At 48.7% G+C, this 24,620-nt stretch overlaps 1 protein-coding gene and 1 long non-coding RNA gene across 2 annotated transcripts in view; one reads left to right on the top strand and one right to left on the bottom strand.

Annotated features, from left to right (window-relative positions):
- Nucleotides 1–497: 497 nt before the first annotated feature.
- Nucleotides 498–2,757, bottom strand: LOC122365047. The gene is made up of 2 exons (XR_006253664.1): nucleotides 2,605–2,757; nucleotides 498–1,489 (listed from the first exon to the last, which is right to left on the bottom strand). It is a non-coding gene; the product is annotated as an uncharacterized LOC122365047 (long non-coding RNA).
- Nucleotides 2,758–3,192: 435 nt separating this feature from the next.
- LOC122365039 (Kv channel-interacting protein 4-like) overlaps nucleotides 3,193–24,620 on the top strand; it is a 34,257-nt gene continuing 12,829 nt past the window's right edge. Inside the window, exons 1-5 of the mRNA XM_043335919.1 lie at nucleotides 3,193–3,216; nucleotides 11,505–11,574; nucleotides 14,371–14,441; nucleotides 15,312–15,403; nucleotides 18,705–18,825. Of these exons, the coding sequence (XP_043191854.1) occupies nucleotides 3,193–3,216; nucleotides 11,505–11,574; nucleotides 14,371–14,441; nucleotides 15,312–15,403; nucleotides 18,705–18,825 (378 nt within the window). The remainder of the gene's footprint in view (nucleotides 3,217–11,504; nucleotides 11,575–14,370; nucleotides 14,442–15,311; nucleotides 15,404–18,704; nucleotides 18,826–24,620) is intronic.

The raw sequence follows: 24,620 nt of genomic DNA, 5'->3' as shown, positions 1-24,620 counted from the left end.
CAGAGCCGGGCTGGGCCGCGGCCAGCAGCCCTTCCTTCCGCCACCCACACTGAGAAACACTCAAGCCTATCCATGGTTCTCGGAGACCATGCAGGGGTCGTTCTGGTCTGTATGAGAGCCACAATTGGGGAGAACTTTGTTTACAGTTGTTGGTCTCCAGTTTGGTAAAGTTCTCAGGTTTTCCCGTAACGTTCTCGAGTGAGAATGGGTGCTATCTTGAACGAGAACTTGCCCGGATAAGGTACTCTATACTGCGGGATGATCTCCCATGAGAACCTTTACCAGGTCATGAGATCATAAACGAACACAATTCCCGCTCATAATATGATCCTGTATGGTCTCAGAGAACTTTACAACTTAAGAGCGCCGGCTTTCCTGGCACGGCATTCGCGCTCACGACCCATCCCCCCTCTCCCCTCCCTGTAGAGCGCCAGCTTTTCATGGCACAGCATCCGCGTTCTCGATCCTTCCCATTCCCTCCATGCACAAACAAGGTAAAGAACAGGCATGTATATTTATTGTGTCAGATGTCAAAAAACTCACTCTGGAACAGAACATGCGATGCAGTCATTCGATGCGAACATTTTGTTTCAAAAGGTGCCCAAACCCTTTCGCGTGCTGCCCCAGTCAGTATACGGCGTGCTGAGTTTCAACTGTGTCGTTTAGCAAGAGACCATAATATCTCCCGGTGCACGACAGCTCAGTCCCTTTACTTTACTTTTAACACGGAATGCAGGTAAGTGCAAAAATGCATGTCAAGCGGCGTTCCCCACGGTCCACAGACTGTGCGAACGATGTACAATTCAAACACTGTTAAGTACAGGCACGTACAATAGTTACACAGGCACAGACATTAAAAAGTTAATACAGGTAAAATGTATGGGCTGGCATGTGAACACTACCGACGGCAGTCCATGTGAGACCGAAGTCTAGCCATAGGAGCGGCGGAGGCGACGACAGCCGGTTGGCCGCTCTAGACAGTTTGCGCAGCTGGTACCTGCATCTGGCTGGGGAGGAGCTACTCCAGCATGGCAGCCTGCTGACTGCTGAACCATGGAGCGCCATCAGACGCTCCAGCTGCTCGTTGTCTCCCATCACCGGTACGAGCGATCCGACACGACGGTGTTAACTTATGTGCGTCTCTGAATCGGTGTCGCGCACAGGGTCAATCTCACTCGCGTACTGGCCACGCATATTATCGATTACACCACTATTTCACTATTTCACTGTGGCCGGACCGTCTCGGCGAACACGCCTCACCTCACCTCGCGGCACTCAGCTGTGTTGACACCAGCGCCGCTCGGACGATACTGACCCTCGGCCGCTCGGCCCGGCCCGGCCGGTCAAGGTCGTTCAAGGTCACGGCTGTCAAGGCGCGACACGCGTGACCCAGGGCCAGGACACAACAGGGACATTTTGGCGTTGTGCCCGATGAGTTGCCTCACTTCGGTGTCCAACATTGAGAGCATCGTCTCTACGGCTTCTTGCTCTGAAAGGGAGAGTAAGACAAATATTAGATAAACGGCAGAAACGCTTAATTTCTGAGCCATATCCTCAAAGCACACGAATTGGTATTTAAAGGTAGTGTGCCAGCTTTCTTGGACCGTATGGAGTTAATGGCCCAGATAAGGAGAACCGGATTTTTAGAACTTATCCATACCTTCAAAACTCATGGAAACGTCTTAAATTCTTCAAATTTTGAGTACCCCAGTGCGAAATTCGCCCCGACGGGTTGTCGGTCGTACCCCAACCACATTTCACACCACTATGAACAATAAATGCACACACTGAAATCGCTATTACCGATATGCTCATCCAATCAAGTTTCGATAAACCCGTTCATCATCATCTCCTGCGGTTTCGAACACGCCTGTTAGGTGGCTTCTGATGCTCGTCGAGGTCGGAATTTCCAAATACGCGTGGTGCGTCGGGCCGCGCGCTCTGACTTCGGCCAAGAAAAATGCGTCAGCTGATCATTGTCATTTCTGCCACTTGCGTGTGGTGAAATGGGGTCATAACTTATAAGACGGCTTTTTCATATCAATTATTTTACATAAAATCATATTTCAAACCATAAATAATGTTCGACAGCCAAATAAAAGAAACAATACCAATACGGGCTTACAGTTTAAGGCTCGACATTGTGTTGTCTACGATTAGACAGCTGATAACTCATTCCCGTACGTCGTATGGTCGTAACCATAATGACCTTTGCTTATTGTCACAAGTGCGCCGCATTCGCGATTGTTGCCCGACGCCTGTTTGCAGGTGAGCCCACTACAGTTGTTATACATATCTAAAAACCGAAAAACTTTTAGGCGAAAAAGGCACTATTCCAGGCCCATTTTTGATTTTTTTTGCGATATTAGGTAAAAACAGAAGCTTCTTATCCTAGGAAAAATAAAATGGGAAATCTTTCAAAGGTGGCACACTACCTTTAAGCAGATTTTGCTAACACTGGCAAACAGATGGCAATCGCAACCTATATCCCAAAAATGGGCAATGGCACACAGATTTTGCCACCTCCCAGAGTAAGTAATTACCTTTGCTGTGGTTACTTTCAAGCTGTTAAGTGCACACAAAGAATACAGAAAACAAACTCACCATGAGACGTTCGCGCTGTGCGCCAGACACCAACTCGCGAAAGGAACAACCACGCTGCCGGCAGCCTTCGCAGTGCTTTCGAGAAAGGAAGGACCGGAAGCACTGAGGCATTATAGAGATGTTCCTTAGGGATATCCATTTGAATTGGTTTGAACTGTTAAAGTCGATAAACATCGTGTCATATAGTAAGGCTCTTTTTCATTAAAAAATATTTCTTCTACTGAAAAATACATGTTTTATTTTTATCAATAATTGCTATTTTCCTAAGCGAAAATGGAATCGCAGCACTTCAAACTGCTCTACTCTTAACACAGCGCCACCTACGCCTTTAGTTTCCTTCTGTGCTGACATCTGTCGTCAAAACACGTCAGCTGCGAGAACTATAAGGAAAAAAGTGAGAAGTTTACCATCCTTTCTGACCGAATGACTGCTGGTTCGAATCTCACCGCAGACTGACTGTTTGCGTTACACGGGTAGCTAGACAACTTCCAGTACTAAACTATCTCGGTCAAGACCAAATCCACTCCTGAAACCGAAGTGGAGACCATGCACAGTTCTCGGGAAAGACCAATTCCTCAAAGCGGCAAAATGGAAACCATCGAAGGTACTCAGGTGAGTACTATAGTCCGTTTTTCTTAAGTTTGCCCCTCACTGTAAACGTCTCTTTGAACACAGCACGAGAATTGCTAGCTGAATTACTGAGAAAACTGGTTAGCGCACATTGTATTGTAGATATGAATAATATTTTCAAAAAAAAGTTTTGAACATCGACGATTTAACGTTATGTTAAGCGCCGTGCAATTTATTTATTAGTTCAGGCATAATTCCTGAGAAGTCGTCTATCCCTGTGGGGCTGTAGGTATTGGCAGATACGATTTACGAGTCTGTGAAATAGTAAATAAATTTGATGAAATTGATCGTCTGTGAATTCTGGTTAAATCAGTGTGCGCCAACCAGTTTTCTCAGTAATTCAGCTAGCAATTCTCGTGCTGTGTTCAAAGAGACATTTACAGTGAGGGGCAAACTTAAGAAAAACGGACTATATCAGTATAAGTTCTAAAATGTGTTTCTCAGTGCACCCTGTGGTTCCGTCACCGCCACTCCGCAGGCGAGAGGGTGCCATGGCGACTGAGGGCCGATACAGGCGAGGCGACAGGATAATGAGGACACCTCAGTGCGCGATGGTGGGCGAGCGAATGTTTTTGTGTGAAGGGGAGAGCGTATGCTTAATATTTTATTACCTATCAACTTTATGACTGTTGCTGATCTGAGATGTTTGATAGCTGAGATGTTTAGGGGACAAGCACTGTTTTGTTTTGTTGACACATGAAGGAGTTTCATGTAGATAAATGTGAATCGAAGGTGATTGGGAAGGAATAAAAAGTGTGAATAGGTGGGGCAAGGTCGCTTTAATTAATTTTTCCGCAGTAGGTGCCAGTCTCGTCTTGCATGAAAACTTGTTCCCCTTAAAGGAAGACTGCCACCTTCAAAAAGTTTTCTCAGATCGGCCTAGATTTATTCCCTGGACAAAACAAAATTTTAGAATTCACCTGACAAAGTATCATCACGTGAATCGCGAAAAAAATTGTCGATTATCATACAATTATCAATCGGTTAATGTCTAGCGACAATGTTTACACATCACTAGACTTCAAGGTCATAAGATTATTACATTTTATTTGAAAAAGTAAGGTATTTTATGATTTACTAATATATGATTTCATAAGAAATTGGCCATGTTTAATTTATTTTGCATTTAAGTTCGTAAAACATTTAAAAAATCATGGTTCATTTGGAATGGGTCTGGCCCATGTTAAACCCCATTTCCCACACTTTTTTTGGAAAAAATGAACTACTGAATATATAGGTTTAACTTTTATTTTGACACTCCAAAATTCTTCTCTGATCTCGAAACAATCAAAGTTTTGACATATATTTACCAAAAGATAAGAAAATTCATGTTTCAAAGTTATCGATAAACAGTAGAGATGTCGGTTTTCTTGGACTAAAAAAATGGCATCAAACTGAACTTTGGTCTCCGATTTCTCGCAAACGGGTTCGAATTTCGGAAAACCGACTTCAGTCTGGGACATAGGTGGCTCAGATCTAGTGAAAACCGTTTTGTGGAAAAAAGGTGGCAGTCTACCTTTAAAGGGACCATCCCACCTTAACATTAGTTTTGAGTTGAGATAGCCAAGTTTGCGGCCAGGCTCAGAAACCACCATTTATCCTGGTCGCAACCCCCGCAGCTTTATGGTGTTCAAGAAATTTCTTCCCTTTACTTGCAGGGTGGGACCAGCTTAGTCCCTATCTCTTAACCATTAGCGGTTTGTTGATGACGTCAGCAGTCATTTCAACGCCCGCCATTCCTTGAACCCGAGTTTTGCTGACCTTGAGCTCCCTTTTATATCAACGTGAAATCCGTCTTCGGCGCTGAGAAAGCCTATTGCTTTTCATGTTAATTTGAATATTAGAAGATACCCACCACTGGAACTTGGACTGATATTATACCAAGGCCGAAGATGATCAAGCTGCCTGCTATATCTGGAGCTTGGTGTTCAACTTCAACATGGAATGAAAAGCAAAATATCAAAGCAAACTGGATATGGTACTGCAAGTTTAAGTCCAAAGAAATTTGAAGAGCTGACAATTGACATTAATTCTTTTCCCGCAAGGTTTCCATAGCAGATCACACCATGAAGAAATATTTTTGATGTTAACAGTTGAAAGGGGATTGATCTTCCAGTTTTGACGAAAGACGCTGCTGACTGTCCTTGGAAAAGGATGTCGGCATGAGGTGCAATTGTGCTTGTGAAGTGGTTATAACTGGTCTTTTCACAGTGTTAAATTAAATGTGCCATTGCAGCCAAGTGTGTTATCATGTAAGGTAAAATCAAAACTACAATGTTGGTTTTACGAGCATTGAGAAGGCTGGTAGGTAATGCCTGCCTGTGCTCGTAAATCATGCTGCCAAAGTATTCTAAATTAATTTTATCATACACTTTTGTTGTCCAGAATGGTTGCACTATTGTTTGGTATCATATTATTCCATGTACATATGGTAGTGTTAAGTCCGACCAACATGTTACCAGATTTGAAGCTGTTACGTTACCTAAGTACCTACCTGTTTTTTTTACTGGCGTGGTGAATGTCACCTGGATTTTGTTTTGAGGTGCAGACCTAGTAACTCTGACTACATGGGTTTGAAGCTATTATCTATTCTGTTTTTACTGGCCTGGTGAATGGCGACTGATGTTGTCCGTGGATGGCACTGAAACAAATTCTGAGTGTCAACTGCCATGTACAGTGTTTTAATACAATGCTGAGGGCTGAAAGTTGTCTTGTTTAGAGTGGTGAAAGTTCAGGATATGCCAGCCACCATGGTGGGTCAGAGTTAATGTGTTGCAGTCAGTTCGGCTTCGGCAAGCACACGGATGGGCATACGCATCAAGACCTGCTCTGCCATACTTTCAGCCAATTTTACCTAGGCAAGTCTTTTCTTTTTTTCTGCCAAAAGCTATGACATTGTGAATTTCAGTGCTGTGGCCTGTGTGTAGCTTTCAGGAAAGCAATTCTAAATAAAGCTCTGATAAAGTGCATGAAATCAGCAATGCAGCCCTCTATTACATTTTCTACAACATCTTGCTTGTTCCTTGCATGGAGAGAAAAATGCAATTATGAATTCGTTTATTCACATAATTTGACAAGCATGCAGTTACCTGCTACTATCACTGCACAAAACAGAGCAGAAAACATCAGTTGATCAAACACAAGACACAACAGAAGTTTACAACATAGGCCTGCCGAACCTGCTTCCTCCCACCACAGTTGATGCCATTTCCTAGCCTGGCTTGATGTGAGCACTGAATAGCTGCTTTGTCTAATTACAGCTCACTACCATTCAACTTAAACTACTCTCTTTAAAGTAAGAGTGAGAGCGTTCAGTGTTCATAGCAGCTCGACAGACGACAGACAACAAACATCTTGACAAACCAACCAGTATTTGATTTGGCTAATGATTTATGTGCCTGTTGTATCATGGCCAAACTACTTTAACAGCAATAATCCCTGTTTCATCTTGATCTTGCTTTTAATTCCATTTGAACTCAGATCTTGAAACAATCATCTGAAGTGATATCAGATACTGGCTTCTGTTTCTCTTGAAAGCAAGTTAAAACAACAATGATAAACTAAGGCAGGAGATGTGAGTTGTGGCAGTAGATTTTTGATTCAACATATGTCAACCTTATATTGCTTGAGACCTCTGTGACAGACAAACAAATATTTATAGTTTTTTGATAGTTTGGATTCTTGGCTTGATTTAGCAGATCAGCTGTGAACCTTGACTTTGAAATCACATAAATGTCATGGTACCCGAACGAATCCTCGCATGACATTTCTTCGTCCGCATTTCTTCGTCTACAAATCTTCGTCGGTGCATTTATTTGTCCATCAATGCTTACTCTTGCATATATTTGCGTTGAAGAAGAAATGCGAGCCGATTTTCATATACCCTGATGCGAGACAAAGTAATGCGATACGAATAAATGCCCTGACGAAGATTTGCAGACGAAGAATTGCGATACGAAAAAATGCCATAAGAAGAATTGTCCTGGAATCCTTTGTTGGCCATCATATATTGACCTTGATAAGATAAACGCATCATTCGCGCAATATTTGTCGCACTTTGATACCAAATTATTGCTTCCAAATGCCGACGTAAAGAAAACCTTTATGTGACGTCATAGAAACAGCGGAATTCCCAAAAAGTAAACAAAAATAAAAGTCTTATATCTCGAAAACGGTTGAATATTTTCCGGTAAAATTTGGTAGATGTTCATTTTCGCTCTTTGTGATTCACGCTACATCACTTTTATGCCAATTCATTAACTTTTTTGAAGGTGGGAGGGTCCCTTTAAAATACTATGTTGTTTTGTACGACAAGATGAATGAATGCCAGACAGATATTCAGTATGACAGACAGATATTCAGGAGTAAGGTACTGCACGCCTCAATATTTGCTTTCTTTAATCAATGTGCAGCTGCTGAGGCAAGTTGTGACGAATAGGCAGAATCCTGAATCTTTTGTACTGAATTGAACGGATATGCAGAGAAACATCATGAATGATTATGTTAATTGTTATGGCGTGCGGTATCCGTCCAAATCCTGCAACTTGGCAGCAGCGGTGGAACACCCTCAATTAGGGGGGGGGGGGCACTGCCGACTTTTGGTCCCATTCTTTCCATGCAACGCCCATAGGGCTAATGTCAAAATGCAAAAATCAAAGGGGGGCACGGTGCCCCGGTCCCCTCCCCGTTCCGCCGCCTATCAACTTGGAGTCGCTTTAGCTGTTGTATTTCACTCGGTTATAAAGCCACCAGTTTCGACGTCTTTAATTTATAAGAGTGCGGCTTTTCATTTCTGAAGTGTTTATTGCTTGTCGCTGTTTCTGGTCTCTGGAAAGTGCGGGTGCCCAAAACTTCATCTTCTTTTGAGAGCACAGAGAAGATTTTCCATGTTGATTTAGACTTAGCGGGCTTTCAGTCTGAAAAGAGGAGGCGGGAGGGATGAAAGGGGCTCAGGAGATTGCCTTTGATGTCTTGCCCGTGCCTTTTAGAGCACTAGCAATAACATCAAAATGGCGGGGTCCCTAGATATGGGCGACCGGTCCGTAGTGCGGTAAATGCGCGTAACACCACATAATTTCTATCCGCCAGGCGGTAGCCTTTTTCACGGTGAATAGAATGAGTGAAAAAGCATTTTGAATGCCGGAAGGATACCACATTGTTTTCTGCTGCAGTATTCCGTTTGCCCTCTTTGATGTGAGCTGGTGTGGGTGGTCAGCATATTGTTGTTTGTTAGAAAGGCATCGCTTATTAAGTGCATTGTGATGAAACCTACCTCAGGCGCGGATACAAGGGGGGGCCATGGGGGCCATGGCCCCCCCTTGGCCGATTTTTTTTCAAAAATAAAATAAAAAGTTAAAAAGTTAAAAAGCTGAAAAGGGGGCCTCCTGAAAATAAAGTGGCCGAAATCCGATGAGTTTTTTTTTAACCTACCCACTTAGTTATTTCTTAGAAGACTAGCTGAGAAGACTTCTTTGTTAGAAGATTGGTAAAGCTTTTCATAACTTGGAGGTCTCTTATACTCACAGAGATGCAGTGACGTACCCAAGGGGGGGGGGGCACGGGGGCCAAGGCCCCCCCCCCCCCGAGCGCCTTCGTCGCTCAGGGGGCCCCTCAGGCCCTAAACACTGGATAAAACGTCTTTTACTCGGAAGAAAAATTGATATTTAAGTTTCATTTATGTGCCCTGGGTACCCGAGGGGCCCCTGCAGTCATCCAAGGGCCCCCAGTTTCCTGGGCCCCTGGTCGCCTAGGGGGCCTCTGGTAGCCGGGGGCCTGGTCTCATGGGGGCCCCTGATAGCCTGTGGCCCCTAGTCGCCTAGGGGGCCCTGGTCGCATGGGGGGCCTCTGGTCGCATGAGGCCCCTGATCGACTGGGGGCCCCTAGTTGCCTAGGGGGCCCTGATAGCCCAGGGCCTGGTCGTATGGGCCCTTGATAGTCTGTGGCCCCTAGTCGCCTAGGGGGCCCTAGTCGCATGGGGGGCCTCTGGTTGCATGATATTGAGGCCCCTGATCGCCTGGGGGTACCTAGTCGCCCAGGGGGCCCCTGGTAGCCGGGGGGCCTGGTCGCATGGGGGCCCCTGGTTGCCTGGGGCCCCCGGTCGCCCCTAGTCGCCTGGGGGACCCTGGTCGCCTTGGGCCCCTGGTAGCCTGGGATCCCCTGGTCGCCTGGGGGCCCCTGATCGCCTGAGGGCCGCTGGTCGCCTGGGGGCCCCTGGTAGCCGGGGGCCTGGTCGCATGGGGCCCCCTGGTCACATGGGGGTCCCCTGGTCGCCTGGGGCCCCTGATCACTTTGGGGACCTGATCGCATTGGCCCTTGGTCGCCTGGAGGGCCCTGGTCGCCTGGAGCAGTGGGGCCCCTAGTCATCTGGAGGACCTGGTCGCCTGGGAACCCCTGGTCGACTGGGGGCCCCTGGTCGTCTGAAAGTACGCTTATCACCTGATTGATCCCAAATCATCTGAGTGGCTACTGGCTACTGGATATAAATAGTGACTGGAGTAGGCACTCATCTGAAGGAGCCAATATCTTTCACGGTGCCGGAGATATCACAGAAAAACAAAAAGGCTTAACTGAATACCCCCCAACCTTGGCCCCAAAGGCGTCATTGGCTAACACAGCCCAGGGATGTGGGTCGATTTGCAATCGCATTTCCTCCTAAGTCCTATTCCTCCAATTAATACAGAGTGTCCCAGAATTACCCAAACATTTATTTTCTGGCTAAAAGTACAATTGCGCTCGATTCCTAGTGAAACATATAATAGCCGCGTTTACATAGGGCTAGTTGCCAGATAGTGGAATTCCGATAACGAGACATTTATTCCCCACTATTATATTATATACCTGTACATATCCGGAATTAGAGGATGTTCAGTAATTGAGGCGCTCGCTCATAAAATGCCGTGCGTTTCATGCACACTCCTCAAGCAAAAATATTTTTACTTTCCAATTTTCCACATTTTCTCAAGGCTTAGACCGTTACGGAGACCGTTTTAATTGACTTTGATGAAGTTGAACGCGAGAAATCACAACCAAATGCTACATTAGGTTGTAAAGAACTGAATTGCGTTTTCCCACACACGTGGCGTTTTCTCACCTACGTCTGCAGGAGAGACCGGACCCACTATGCCCCCCCCCCCCCCACCATCGAAAGGTTCTTCATGACTCCCGGGGGCCCCCGGGGAACCTGGGGGGCCCTATACACTGTGGGGGGCCCCTTCGAAAGCAGGTGGCCCCCTCCTGGGCGAAATCCTGGGTACGTGCCTGCAGAGATGACCACTTTTACAGGGCCTCCTAACCTGCACAGAGGGCCTCCAAGCCTGCACAGATGTTGAGATGTTGCCTGAACAGCTAGATAAGCTCAATAGACGCAGTTTTTTTTTGGGGGGGGGGCAACAAGTGGGAAGATGGGGCCTCCAACAGGTGGGATTATGGGGGGGGGGGGCCTCCTGGTTTCTAATGGCCCCTCCCTTGGAGATTTTCTGGATCCGCCCCTGACCTACCTTATCTATATATTTTTCATGGTGCTGCATTTAGTATACCTACACTGAGCTAGTTAGGAGCAGGTAATTGTCTGTTCGATGTTGCATGCTGTTTCGTAACACAGTTCCAAATAAATTAACATACCGCTCTCCGCCTGCCGACCCATTACATCAATACTGAAGTGTATGACCTCGAAAGTCGCCGTCTGTCATCAAACTTCCCAGAGCACGATCCAGACACACTCCGCCGCTCCCTGAGGATTCGGTCGGGCCTGACCGAAACCACGGCCGCGGCCGGTGCAGTGACAGCGTCCATTAGCACCTCGCGCGCCGGGCACGTGCTGGTGTCAGTGATGAAATTAGCGGCGCCAGTGTCGGCCGGCCACCCGGTAATCGATGGCCTCTGCTCTGACTGCTGAGCGAATGGCGATGGGTCTGTCATCAGAGGGGAGCTGCAGGTCGCCAGGACGAGATGGATATGATGGATGGATGTTCAAGGTCGTGCCCGTGTCCCTGTTCTGCGAAAAAAAGTGCAGAATTTGTTTCATCCATCTTGTCTCAACGCTGAGCTTGGAAATAGCCTGCAGAATAGTGTCTGTTCTATTTTATCGTTCTCTATTTTTGCTATATATTTTGTTTATTTTCTATTTTATCGTCCGTTTTATTCTATTTTATCGGATGTTACCGCTGCTGGCAAATATCCGACAATCTTTTGAAAGCCTGTGATCATTTACCAAGACTTACATACGACATGCCACGCACAGACCTTGTTCCGACGACTGAATTCCTTTGCAGGAGTGTCCCAGCGGCACGGTCAACGAGGAGACATTCAAATACATCTACTCGCGCTTCTTCCCCCAAGGAGGTAAGGGGACCGAATCTCGGTAAACAAGTCATTCCGACGCGTTTCTTTCCGCTGGAAATGCGTCGTATAACATCCTGAAGTAGTTTTTTCTGTCGCCCGATGTGATTCCGAGAGGCCTTTCTAGTCTAAATAACCTTAGGACAGCAAAACCTTGCCAGAAATAGTCTGTCAGAAGAGTCATTTATCATAGTTTCCATTGTGACAAATTTATGCATAGTAAATATATACTGGACTGACATAACATTTTACGGCCAGATGAACTAAGATCGGCCCAGAGAACGACTTTTTGTGTGCCAAAACTATACCAACAGGGATGTTCCTGGTATCAACTGTCCGAATGTTTTGATATGATAGTGCTCACAAAAGCCTTAGTTCATTATTTTATGTGGAGATGCATGAGCTTTAACCCGCGCCCTGCTGGGGGGGGTGTTTGAACACCCCCCCTTGTGGTTTTTCGCGAATATCTCAAAAACGGCGGCGCGGAGCGCCGCCGTTTTTGGTACACCTTATCATACATCAATTCTACACATGTTGTGAAAATTTCAGACCAAGGTCATTCAAGGTCAGGTCACCAGGTCACTTGAAGTGACCTCACCTCATAAAAAGTTTCAATGTCTGTCATAGCTACACCGAGTGACCGATCGCTTTGAAACTTTCAGCGATTGCTAAGAGCAATAGCATGTACAAAATGTATATCTCAGAATTTTGATATCGGTGACCTAAGGTCAGGTCAATTTTGCGACCTCCCCATTATAAGTCAATGGGAGAAAATTGAAATGCGCCTCCTTTGGACGAAAGACATTATAAACACTCCCAAACACTAAATTACAAGTGGTTGAGACACACTGAACATGAAAATGGTGTCCGTGACCCCTGTTTATGCCCTGAGGTCATCTTAGGTCACGAATGGTATCTAACAGTTTTTCGCAAATAACTTTTGATAGAGGCATGCTAGAGCGATGAAAACGCCTTAGATGTGTTCAGCTCGACGATACGGATCGACTGATATGCAACATGACCCTTTCCGGTCAGGTCATGACCTTGACCTGAGGTCAAATTTTCAAGTTGACCTTTCAAGGTCAACTTATAGTTCATTCGATGCGTCTTGACGAGAGGAACACGATGCCGGTAAAAGTAAGCTCGTACAAGGCTTGGGTCAAAAGTTATTGCAGAAAAACTGTTTCCGAAAAAATCGGCTATTTTTGCAGTTTTTGCCCCCTGCAGGCAAAACCGTTGACGTTAGGTCAAATCTGAGAGAATTACTCAGAAAGGGCGTTAATAGGGCTATCGAATGCGCTTTTCTGCGGCGCTGTAGCTCTATTGGTTCCCGAGTTATGCGTTGGCTTCTTGGAAATTGTCGACATTCGACCTGGAAATCGGCGAAATTTTGCCTTCAATGACCTCTGGTGACCTGACCTTTGACCTGACCAAAAAATTGACCGAAGTGATTTCCTCATTATTTTTGACGCTCTTTCGAACGCCGCCTTCCGCGTATCGCTACGTGGCCCAGGAGCCGAGTTAGAAGGGGGGGTGTTCAAACACCCCCCCCCCCCCCAGCAGGGCGTGGAAATCCAGGACCCCCAGCCGGGCGCGGGTTAATACCGTTCCATAATCTACTTTCTATAGTAGATCCCGGAATCTTATTGAGAAACTCGCTAAGCTATGCATATTTCAGCCTGCAAATCCTACTGATATCTTTCATATCGCTATCGTTCTTCATTTCCAACTGTTGAGGGACAGTTCAGCTTCGTCCAATTTCGACGTAGGGCATTATGATTACGGAGCGAGCGAAGCGAGCGTAGTCTTTCCTTAGATTAACGGAAATTTCTGAGTATGAGCGGCCGGCCGGCCGGCCGGCCGGCCGTGGTCACGCTTTTGCGAGGCTTATATCTCAGCAACCACTTGACCGATTTACATGCGGTAATTTTTGTAGGGTAGCTTCATTCCTTCTACCAAGTATTGGACTATTCCCGATGCATGTGGGTGACCCCTTATGCACGTGCCACGTGCAAAACGAAGGGGTGTCACTTTTGCAATTGTTGCAATATCTCGGTAACTATTTGGCCGATTGCGCTGAAAGTTGGCATGTAGGTAGGCACCCACTATGCAATGCATATCCATGTGCCAGAGTTGAGGTGCTGCTGCACGTGCGCACGTACAACAAAAACAACAAAACACATTTATTAGACATAAAATGGAAATAAGCAAATAGTCCAGGTGGTGGTGCAAAAGCTGATGCTTAAATCGAGGCACCACCACCTGGCAACGTAAACAGAATAAATGAATATGGTACAATCCAGGGCCGCGGAGAGTCAGGTCGGCTGCCGCGACAGTTGGCATTGATAAGCGGTGATAGCGGGCCGGCGCCAGTCCACCGAGACGGGGCTATGTCAGTCGACTATGTCAGTCGACGTGCAGGGGTCGATTCCAGATCTCGAGAACGGCTGGACCGATGGCGCTCAAATTTGGTACATGGTTAGGGACCGGTTAGTAGGGTGCCGTGCAAAAGTCAGTTGGGACCCATTTTGCACGTGCGCACGTGCAGGGTGCCGCCTCCAGATCTCGAGAACGGCTGGGCCGATTGTGCTCAAATTTGGCACATCGCTAGAGACCGGTTAGTAGGGTGCCGTGCACAACTCAGTTGGAGGTACCCCCTCGCCATTTCGCACGTGCAAGGCTCACCCTCTCGCTCGCTCCGTTAGTCGCCCCAAAAGGCGTTATACTGGTTGTTATGATAGTCAATCATACTTGCCAGCAGCACCCACTCACGCTTCCTGTCTGTTCTGTCTTTCTCAGACTCGAACGCGTACGCGCACCACATCTTCAACACCTTCGACACAGACCACACGGGCACCATCAATTTCGAGGTGAGACACCCCGCCTCCCAGCGGCACCGCCCTGTCCTGGTAATTACAATTCTTATCGGGTCCTCGCCGCGCCATACTCATCCCATTCCGTCTCAGCGCGCACATCGGCTTTTCCTGTCGGTAGAAACAAAGGAACTACTCCGCCCCCCCCCCCCAGTCGATCATCATTCCTTCGATAATGCCGCGGTTTCCAATTAATGTGAGGCGCGCTGGTCATCGCTGAGCAATGGTCTCTCGTCGAGGCAATATTGGTCAGCGATCGGTCACGGGGTCACCACAGAGGGGGTCGCTGTGGGGGGGGGGGGGTCGAATGTGTCCATCAGTTATAGCTGACCCTGTCCGCGGGTAATGTGCGACACGCGCTCGACTATGAACGTGTCTGGTGAACGATTAGCATGCTCGTGATCCTCTTTATCGTTACTATTCTTGTATTATTAAATCGCCCTTCCAACAGCCTTTGCGCCCATCACAAGAGGCACTCCCTCTCCTCCATACCCCTTCCCTCTGAGCTACGGTTAATGAGGATCTCCACTCCACTCTACTTCCAGTGATATATCTGGGGACAACGACCGCGGGGCGGGCGGCACCGGGGATCGAACCCGAGACCTCCCGACCCGCGTCACGGCACGCTTACTAACTGCGGCACCGGGGCCGGTATTTAAGCATTGCGCTTAAATATTGGCTTTAGGGCCACATACCAAGCCTCTAGTGCAAGACGTGAACCGTTTTCTGCCGTCGGCCACACTAGCAGTGACCGATAGCAGTTTTTCCGTCTAGAATCTGTTCGGGAAGTTACCGTTAGGTAATGAAGTCCTGTGTGACACCTGTGAGCCTGACCGGCTGCGCTGGTTTGTCCTATAACTCCTGCAGGAATTTGTGACGGCTTTATCGGCGCTGAGCCGGGGCGACATTTACGACAAACTGCGCTGGGCGTTCTCGCTGTACGACGTCAACGGAGACGGGTGAGCTCTCAGTGCATGTTACCGGAGACGGGTGAGCTCTCAGTGCATGTTACCGGAAACGGGTGAGCTCTCAGTGCATGTTACCGGAAACGGGTGAGCTCTCAGTGCATGTTACCGGAAACGGGTGAGCTCTCAGTGCATGCTACCGGAGACGGGTGAGCTCTCAGTGCATGTTAGCGGAGACGGGTGAGCTCTCAGTGCATGTTACCGGAGACGGGTGAGCTCTCAGTGCATGTTACCGGAGACGGGTGAGCTCTCAGTGCATGTTACCGGAGACGGGTGAGCTCTCAGTGCATGCTACCGGAGACGGGTGAGCTCTCAGTGCATGCTACCGGAGACGGGTGAGCTCTCAGTGCATGTTACCGGAGACGGGTGAGCTCTCAGTGCATGTTAGCGGAGACGGGTGAGCTCTCAGTGCATGTTACCGGAGACGGGTGAGCTCTCAGTGCATGTTACCGGAGACGGGTGAGCTCTCAGTGCATGTTACCGGAAACGGGTGAGCTCTCAGTGCATGTTACCGGAAACGGGTGAGCTCTCAGTGCATGTTAGCGGAGACGGGTGAGCTCTCAGTGCATGTTAGCGGAGACGGGTGAGCTCTCAGTGCATGTTAGCGGAGACGGGTGAGCTCTCAGTGCATGTTACCGGAGACGGGTGAGCTCTCAGTGCATGTTACCGGAGACGGGTGAGCTCTCAGTGCATGGCTACCGGAGCCGAGCGAGTTTTGGTGTATGATAGGAGGTAAAGGAGACGGGTGAGTTGCACTGTTTGGTATGAACCGGAACGGGTGAGCTGCGCTGTTTGGTATGAACCGGGACAGGTGAGGGCTGTCGGTGTATGGCATCGTACTGTCGGAGACGTACTTACTATTCGGAGACGAGTTAACGCACTGTTTGCTGTTAGCGGAGACGGGTTAACTCACTGTTAAGTGTTGACGGAGACGGGCTATACATCACAGTTTGATGCTAACGGAGAAGAGTGTACTCACAATTTGACGTGAACAGAAACTGGCTAACTCACACTTTGATATTAATGGAGACGGAAGTTAACTGGTTGATGTTAACGGAGACAGGCTAACTCACAGCTTGATGTCAATGGACGCTCACTTTTTATATTAGCCAAGCCAGATCAACTCATTGTCTGATGTAAACGAAAACGGATTAACTAACTCACTGTTTGATATTGACGGAGACGGGTCAGCTCACTGCATGTCTCGTAGACGAGCTAACTCAGTCAGAGATATGTGAGAGGCGGCAGCAGTGCGGCCGCCCGCCCCAACTCCTGCTGTGGAGGCGTTCACCGATCAATATCAAACACAAATAGAACAACAAACTCAGCTACTGGTCCCTGCGAAAACGAACGCCATTTGAAAGGCTCTGTTTCTTCCTCATTTGAAATATCTTTATTCAGGAAGTTCACACTAGGTCAATATCAAAATTTGTTTAGGTACTTAATGAGGCATGCATCGTAGTATATAACGCGTTTGTTTTGTATCTCTAATTGAAATATTCATTAGGGAATCTCTACTCATTCAATCATAACCCTTATCAGACGGATGATTGAGAGGTCAGGCTGGGACCAGAGCACGCAGGACCCACTCACACTAAATCACTGTGTGGTTACCGACCTTACGCTAGCTACGGGCAATCATTCATCGAGAGTCCGCGTGACATTCAGTGGCGCGTCCACCCGCGGTGCTCTATCAAAAGCTCGTGGGAGAGCCAGTCACAGACCAAAGGTCACGCTCAGGGCCCGAGGCATCAGTCCGAGACCCGGCCCGAGTCGGGGCAGACATGTCACTTACGTGGTGCTACGATTATGTCTTGTAGCATCCACGTTCCGGGCTTATAGCTCTAAGGCGTAAACTGCCTCAGCCAAAAGCATAGGCGGCGGAACGGGGGGCACCGAGGCACCGTGCCCCCCTTTGATTTCGGCATTTTAACATTAGCCCTATGGACGTTGCATTGAAAGAATGGGACCAAAAGTCGGCAGTGCCCCCCCCCCCCCCGCCCCTTCGCATCCTTGCTCAAACACGTATCCGCGGTTGGCCTCTAGAGCCACGCCGGCCGGCACTGTCGAGCGGTGACCCGACCTGACCTCGCCGGAGGATTCGTGACGTCACCAGCGGCCCGGCCGTGAGCGGGACGGCTGAGGTCCACTCAACGCGGCCCGGGCGAGTGAAGCGGCACACCGTTCCGTGCTTCTATCCTCAGGATACAGAAATCCTTCTCCTCCACGCCGCAACCCCCCTCCGGGCTGGACAGGCAACTTTATCTCATGCGGGCTGCTCCCTTGGAGCGGCACCGTTACTCCCGAGGGAGCGCACCCCGTAGCCGGGTGTGCAGTGAGTGCCTTGGGGCTGGGTGGCCTGTCCTCTGGACGGGCTCAGCCCCAGTGACTCACTAGGGTGCCTGCCCAGACCAATGTCTCCCCCTATATCCTATCATCCTCCCGGCTCTGAAATGGTCTCATTGGACCGAAAGAGCCTAACCCAACAAAAAAAAAGAGTGAAGCGGGCCAGTAGCGGTCGCTGCTGAGCACGTTTCCTCCACCTACCCCTCCAACCATCTGCGTTGGTTTTACTTACCTTCATTTCCTTACCTCGTCGACCGTCTCCTCTCTCTTAACGATCGCCTGGAAGGTGAATGGGATGTAAGGGAGAGAGAGAGAGAGACGGCCGGCCGATAAACAGCCATCACATGAGTATGGAGCATACGATGCCGAAGCGTTACGGGATTAACTAAAGATAACGCCCGTTATTTGAAGGTGTTCCGCCGCCACTGTCCAAAAGTGAGGAGGACAGCCAAGGGATGCAGCCAGGGAGGACCTAAATGCTTTTTCATGGTACTATCAGCCAGCGGTTTGGCGAATCAGGTGAAGTCCTCGTGTGTGTGTGCGCTGTGCAATCGCAATGTGCATTATCGCAGAGCCAACAGACTGGACAGAGCTGAGTAACGTCCTATCGGGGATATCGTGCAGGGTCCACACAAGTGATGGCATGACGTCCGTATCGCACTGCTGTTTACCTCAGTGACGTTTATAGCGACGTGTGTGTATACAGTGTGCTGTGCTTTAATTGCTTGTGACGTGCGTGGACGACAGTATATAGATGACATGAGATGAATCATGAAGGGAACAGAACCTTTGAGCCTCAACAGATCCTATGAATGCATCCTTCAGCTGTTTCTCAGCACGCAGTTCTCATGACCGACAAGGCCGGCGATATGTCTCCTGTTCACCTGTCAGGATCAATGTCTTCTGTTCACGATGTCCCCGACTGACGTGTCACCGTGGTCTCCGGCAGCTACATCACCAAGGAGGAGATGCTGGACGTGGTGGGCTCCGTCTACATGCTGGTGGGACGCCACTCGGGCTCCATCACTGAGGACGCCGCCACTAAACAGCACGTGGATAGAATCTTCCAGGTGAGAACCGTAAGGAGCCGGATTGTGGCGAATGCTGAATATTGCTGAAAAGAGCGAGCCTCGTTTCATGAACCAATATACGGCCTTGGTTTCATGCTCGACTGTGATAGTTTAGAAGGGTCTCGGATTGGAATCGGTTTATTTCATAGATCCTTTATGTCTTATTTCTAGTTACATTGAAGTTCTCATTATTACGCTTTGTAAATATGTCACACACAAAGCACGATTGAATAAAAGTAAACCTACCTTGAACGTTATGCTAAACGTATTGAGGATCGAAGCACAAAAAGAGTATATTTTATTCAAATCTAAAAACAAACTAAACGAATTCCAAACTAAATGGGGAGCACTCGAACAAATCCTCAAATAGGAAGCGTACATTCTCTGAACTTGCGACGGATAGATGTCAGCAGCGTCCCGGAAGCCGCAGGCACAATAAATCACGACATGAAAACAGGAAAGCGCGCGACACACACACGCACGCCCCCCCCCCCACACACACGCCCACCTACACCCACACACACACACACACACACCCCACACACACACACGCCCACACACACCCACACACACACACACACCCCACACACACACACGTCCACACTTTTTTCTTTTCTTTTTTAATTCGCGTCGTTTTTACCGAGGCCCCCACCCCTATGACCCATCCGGGCCAACCCGGGACCGGCCCCTGTGGGTCGGTCGGCTGGCCGGGCGTGCGAGACGCCAGCCGGTCTGGCTGACGTCTCGCACTCCCGGTCGGTGGCTAGGGAGCACCGCCCGACGGGATGAGTCGGTCGCCGGGCGGTGCGGGTGGGGGCTGGCCGGCCCGCCTGGAGGTACACCGGGGCGGTATCCCCTAGCCCTCCCCGGTCGGGGAGGCATCTTCTAGACCTCCCCGGAGCCGGGACGGTTGTCATATGGGTTAAGACACCGTCCCGTCCTGGCCAGGCGGGCTTTAGATACTTTTTATTCATTTTAACCATGCATTGGCTCGTGAACATGCATTGTGGTACAGTTTAACTGTCTTATAAGTGTATGAATAATGTATATGCAAGACACACACGCGCACACTTACAAACTCAAACATACTGCACCCAATCATACAGCATTTGTGCATGCGCGGGCGCGGCCGCGCGCTCTTCTTGGCGCGCGCGGGCGCCGGTGTGGGCGCTGGTGGCTGGGGGCGGGCGTGCGCTGTGTGCGAGCGGGTGCCCTGTTTCAATATGTTTCAATATTATTGTAAACTGTTTTGCAGCTCAACCTTCAAACAATACCTACCTATTGATTTTGGTGCAACAGTGAAAAAAACTTCATACCAAATGCTCGCTTTTTGTTTTGTTTTCTTGTTTATATAGTGTTCGCCTGTGTCGTCCATTGGGTAGGTCAGAGCGCCAATATGGAAGGATACGGGTCATTGTTCTGTGTTTGGCGTCTTTGTTGTGTTGTTGCGCATTGGAGAGGAACAATGTATGTTGCAGTGTGGCACGAAAATAAACCGTTCAACCGAAAAAAAAATGTCTTATTTCTAGTTTACCGTCTGCAATAAAAGCACAAATAAATGATTTTTATGTGCAAATCAGTGGCGGATCCAGGATTTTCACTGGGGAGGGGCTGCAGGTCATAATTGGGCGCCACGCCCCGGATGGGCGCCATAGTCGCATCGTATTGGCGCTGAAATATTGGCGCCCAGTGGCCCTGACAAGAGGCGCCCAGGATCAGTATGTACAGTGACACCACACGATTGGAAATATCGGTGCGGAGCGTACTGAAACGACGTTATTCGACTGATTTTTGCATCCTAGTCCTAGTATGCGGCACTCCGATGAGTTGCGAATTGAAAATTGGCGCCACTGCGCCTTCGGCGCAGTGGCGCCAGTTTTCCTTGGGTGGGGGCTGCCAGCCCCCGCAGCCCCCCCCCCCTGGATCCGCCACTGGTGCAAATGGAGTTATTGTTGATGTCACCTGCGGCTAAAAGGCAATAACAAAACCTCTAACTGAATGACGGGCCTGAGGCCAACCATTTAATGTAGGTATGTACAGATGCGCATTAGGGTTGTTTAAAAAAAACGAATTTTGGAAAAGTATATGGGCTCATGGCTCATGTGGTGCGGTATTCTTTTCTGAGACCAATGATGCCCTTTTTTCTGAAAAGTATTAACTGTTAGGGGCTCCTCAAACGGCTTGAAGAGGACCATGCTACGCCCGCCGACCGGCCGGTGTCAATAAGGGCGAGAACTCGACGCCGCGCGCCGGCGGCAGCGCCTTATCGGCACCGCGCGCCACGACATCTGCCGGGCGGCCGGCTGGGCGGTGGGAAGTTATAAGTGCGTGGTCTTATTGCACACGATCGGGGTGAGCTATCCCATGTTTTCGGGGCGGAAAGTTTCAGTGCAGCATCGGTGCGTCTGCCACGGTAGTCTGTGTCGATGGTATAGAAAATAACTCAAGCAGAGCTCAGAAAAGAGTGAGTGATTCTGGGTAGTTGCCTCGAAACAATCCGTTTTAAGAATACAGCTGCCTTCTTAACGTACCGTATCACTTGTTAATTCTTCAAAAAACAAACTCTGAGCAATAACACACCTCTTTGCATTGCTGTTGACAATTTACGTTAGTTTTTGACGGTGGCTCGCACCCCCAATATGCTGCCGCGCAATTTTATTCCAACGGCGAAACGGCAACTTCGCGAGAATCGAAAATTCACGATATACGTACAGCAGGGGCTAGCAATGCAGTATGCACAAGGACAGAATATTGAGGAGACCCGACAGTCATCGGCCCAAGTTTGGGGGTGGCTTTGACGAGCATAGGCGTCACCAATGTCATTATTCAGATACGTTGATGTCAGATGCTGGGGCAACAGAATCGACGCCAGGTGTAGCTTAGATTAGCGGGTCGAAAGAAAACATAACATGTCTGGGAATGACAGGGTGGCCACCCTGACAGTGTGACGAAGTGAGACATGAGTAGAGACATTCGCCGGAGTACCTACTCATATAAATCAAGCGCCGTTTATCCAATCCTTCGAGCATAAGCGACTCACCTACTAAGTGATGTTCGCCCCCCGACGGCCCAGCGTTTGACTGGAGCGGTAGACTGCGCCGCCTCACACCCAGGTTCAGCGGTACAGTATACCCCTCTGGCCTCACGCTCGGCACAGACGCGTTGGGCTGGGTCAGGGACGCGCCGCGCTGCGCTGGCCGCCTTACCACTCATTACGGAGCGAGCGAAGTCTTACGTAGAATAACGGACAGTATGAGCGGCCGGCCGGCCGTGGTCACGCTTTTGCGATGCTTATATCTCAGCAACCACTTGACCGATTTACATGCGGTAATTTTTGTAGGGTAGTTTCATTCCTTCTACCAAGTATTGGACTATTTCCGATGCATGTGGGTGACCCCTTATGCACGTGGCACGTGCAAAACGAAGAGGTGTCAGTTTTGTAACAATTGCAATATCTCGGTAACTACTGGGCCGATTGCGCTGAAACTTGGCATGTAGGTAGGCACCCACAAGGCAATGCCTTTGCATGTGCCACAGTTGGGGTGCTGCTGCACGTGCGCACGTGCAGGGGTCGATTCCAGATCTCGAGAACGGCTGGACCGATTGCGCTCAAATTTGGTACGCGGTTAGGGACCGGTTAGCAGGGTGCCGTGCAAAAGTCAGTTGGGGCCCATTTTGCATGTCCGCACGTGCAGGGTGCCGCTTCCAGATCTCGAGAACGGCTGGGCCGATTGTGCTCAAATTTGGCACATCGCTAGAGACCGGTTAGTAGGGTGCTGTGCACAAGTCAGTTGGAGATACCCCTCGCGATTTCGCACGTGCAAGGCCCACCCTCTCGCTCGCTCCGTTAGTCGCCCCAAATGGCGTTATGCTGGTTTTATTTTTATAGGTGGAATGCGTTGGCGGTTGAACCAGCACGGCTCGTCGGAAAGTCATTTCATCCACCAAAGAAACGAAATATACCGTTCGAAAGCTGACGGTGAGCTGATTCCAAAACAGTATTTTATATAGAAATCGTTCGATGGCCTTTTTAAGAAATTGCGTTTTTGTAAAATCGTAAAAATCTTTTATTTTATTCAACGAGCTGTCCAGGACAATCTTTAAATCATAGTCATGTTTTTTCGATTACCAGTGAAAGCTGAATGCCAAAAGAACAATACATAGCGAAAAAGTATTCTGAAATATTAAGATGTGTCTCTCACAGCCGGCAACAAGGCGCAATCACACAACACAGTGTCACGACGGATCAAAGTAAGCCACACAAAGGCGTCAAATGACCCTTATCGACGCGCAGACCCGGCGCTCTCAGCTGTCTGACAGGCCACAGAAGAGACGTTCGGCTGTCGCCCTACTAAACAGACGTCATTTTTTTAACAATTCAAGTCGGTACTTGAGCTGTTCAGGATACCTGAGAGGAAGCTTCATTGCTCTGTCATTTTCACATCATGTATGAATTTGCATTTGTTTTTGTCTACTTTGCTCAACTCAGCTATGCCCATACAAGAAGAGTTGGCCGCGCTGAGCTGTCAGAGGCTGTATCGACTTCAACTGGTCAGAAGTGGGGGTAGCGCCCGGCGGGGCGGGGTAACCTTCGACCGGTCACAGGGCCAAACAGTTGTCACTGGTACAACCTCTGACAGTGAAACCCCGCTAACTTTCCCCGCGCGGGCATTGAGCGCAGCGGGACGGAGCAAAACCTGTATAAGAAAATGTAAGTTAAAGCATGTTGTAAGTCAATCTAGCAGAAGAATGAACTTTCTTCACCGGTATCCTGAAAACTTTGATAGTGATATGGATCGTTAAACAAACAAATATGACACTTGTTTAGTAGGACGAGACTCGAACGTATTCCGTGGCCGGTCAGGCGGACCTATCGCACAGTGATGCAAATGGGGTTGACGAGTGGCTATAAATACCAAAAAAGTCAAGTTTACCAAACCGAGTAAATCACTATATGGCTAACCAAATAAATGTCGCATCTGAATCACATAGTTTTCATGTTTTTGTCAAAACCGGCCTCGTGTATGATTGTCAGAAGTCGTGACATTTTCTATGTCGTAAAATGACTGTCAGATACTTTCAAGTTCAAACGCCGCTAGCGTGCGTTCATTTAATACAAACTGCAAAAATCATGCATTACAATGATTCTTAAGGCCTGCTGCTTCTCATGCGGGGTCACAAAAAGCCGCATCTGTTTTGGTTTGGCGGTCATCGAGTCATTTGTCATCATGTTGCAATCGCAGTTTTTTACTAAAAAATATTTGCTTTCGTTTCACCTACAGCAGTCTACACAGTGTGTGTCCGTTAGTGCACCATACCATAGCATTCCCTAACCATTTCTAAGTCACACCGTGAAAGAATTAAGGCGCTAGCACAGGGCAGACCGACGCTATTGAAGTTTTTGTCCGTTGCGGTCGGGTGTCGCAGTCGGGGCGGATTGCTTTCACCGCGGATTGCAATTTCGACAGACGTTTAACTTTGACCTGCTATAAGTGGGTCAAATATTGACCTTAACTCAAAAGTAATATGCTCACGCGCGAGATCTTGTCAAGAGCAATCCGTTGGATTTTGTCACGAGGCGCTAGGACACTTGATTTAGGAACAGCAGAGGGATGCACCGACGAAACCCCGCTGTGGCCGCCCGCCCGCGGCGCGGCCGCCCGGGCCGACCACCGCGCCGCGGCACCCGACCGCAACGGACGAAAACTTAAGTAGCGCCGGTCAGCCCTGTGCTAGCGCCTTCATTCTTTCACAGTACGGCTTAAAAATGATTAGGGAATGCTATGGTATGGTGC

This window comes from Amphibalanus amphitrite, unplaced genomic scaffold (assembly GCF_019059575.1).
Source record: "Amphibalanus amphitrite isolate SeventyFive unplaced genomic scaffold, NRLGWU_Aamphi_draft 000712F_arrow, whole genome shotgun sequence".
NCBI classification, from domain to species: domain Eukaryota; kingdom Metazoa; phylum Arthropoda; class Thecostraca; order Balanomorpha; family Balanidae; genus Amphibalanus; species Amphibalanus amphitrite.
The sequence above is the reverse complement of the archived record's forward strand: the minus strand, read 5'-3'. Positions and strand labels throughout refer to the sequence as shown.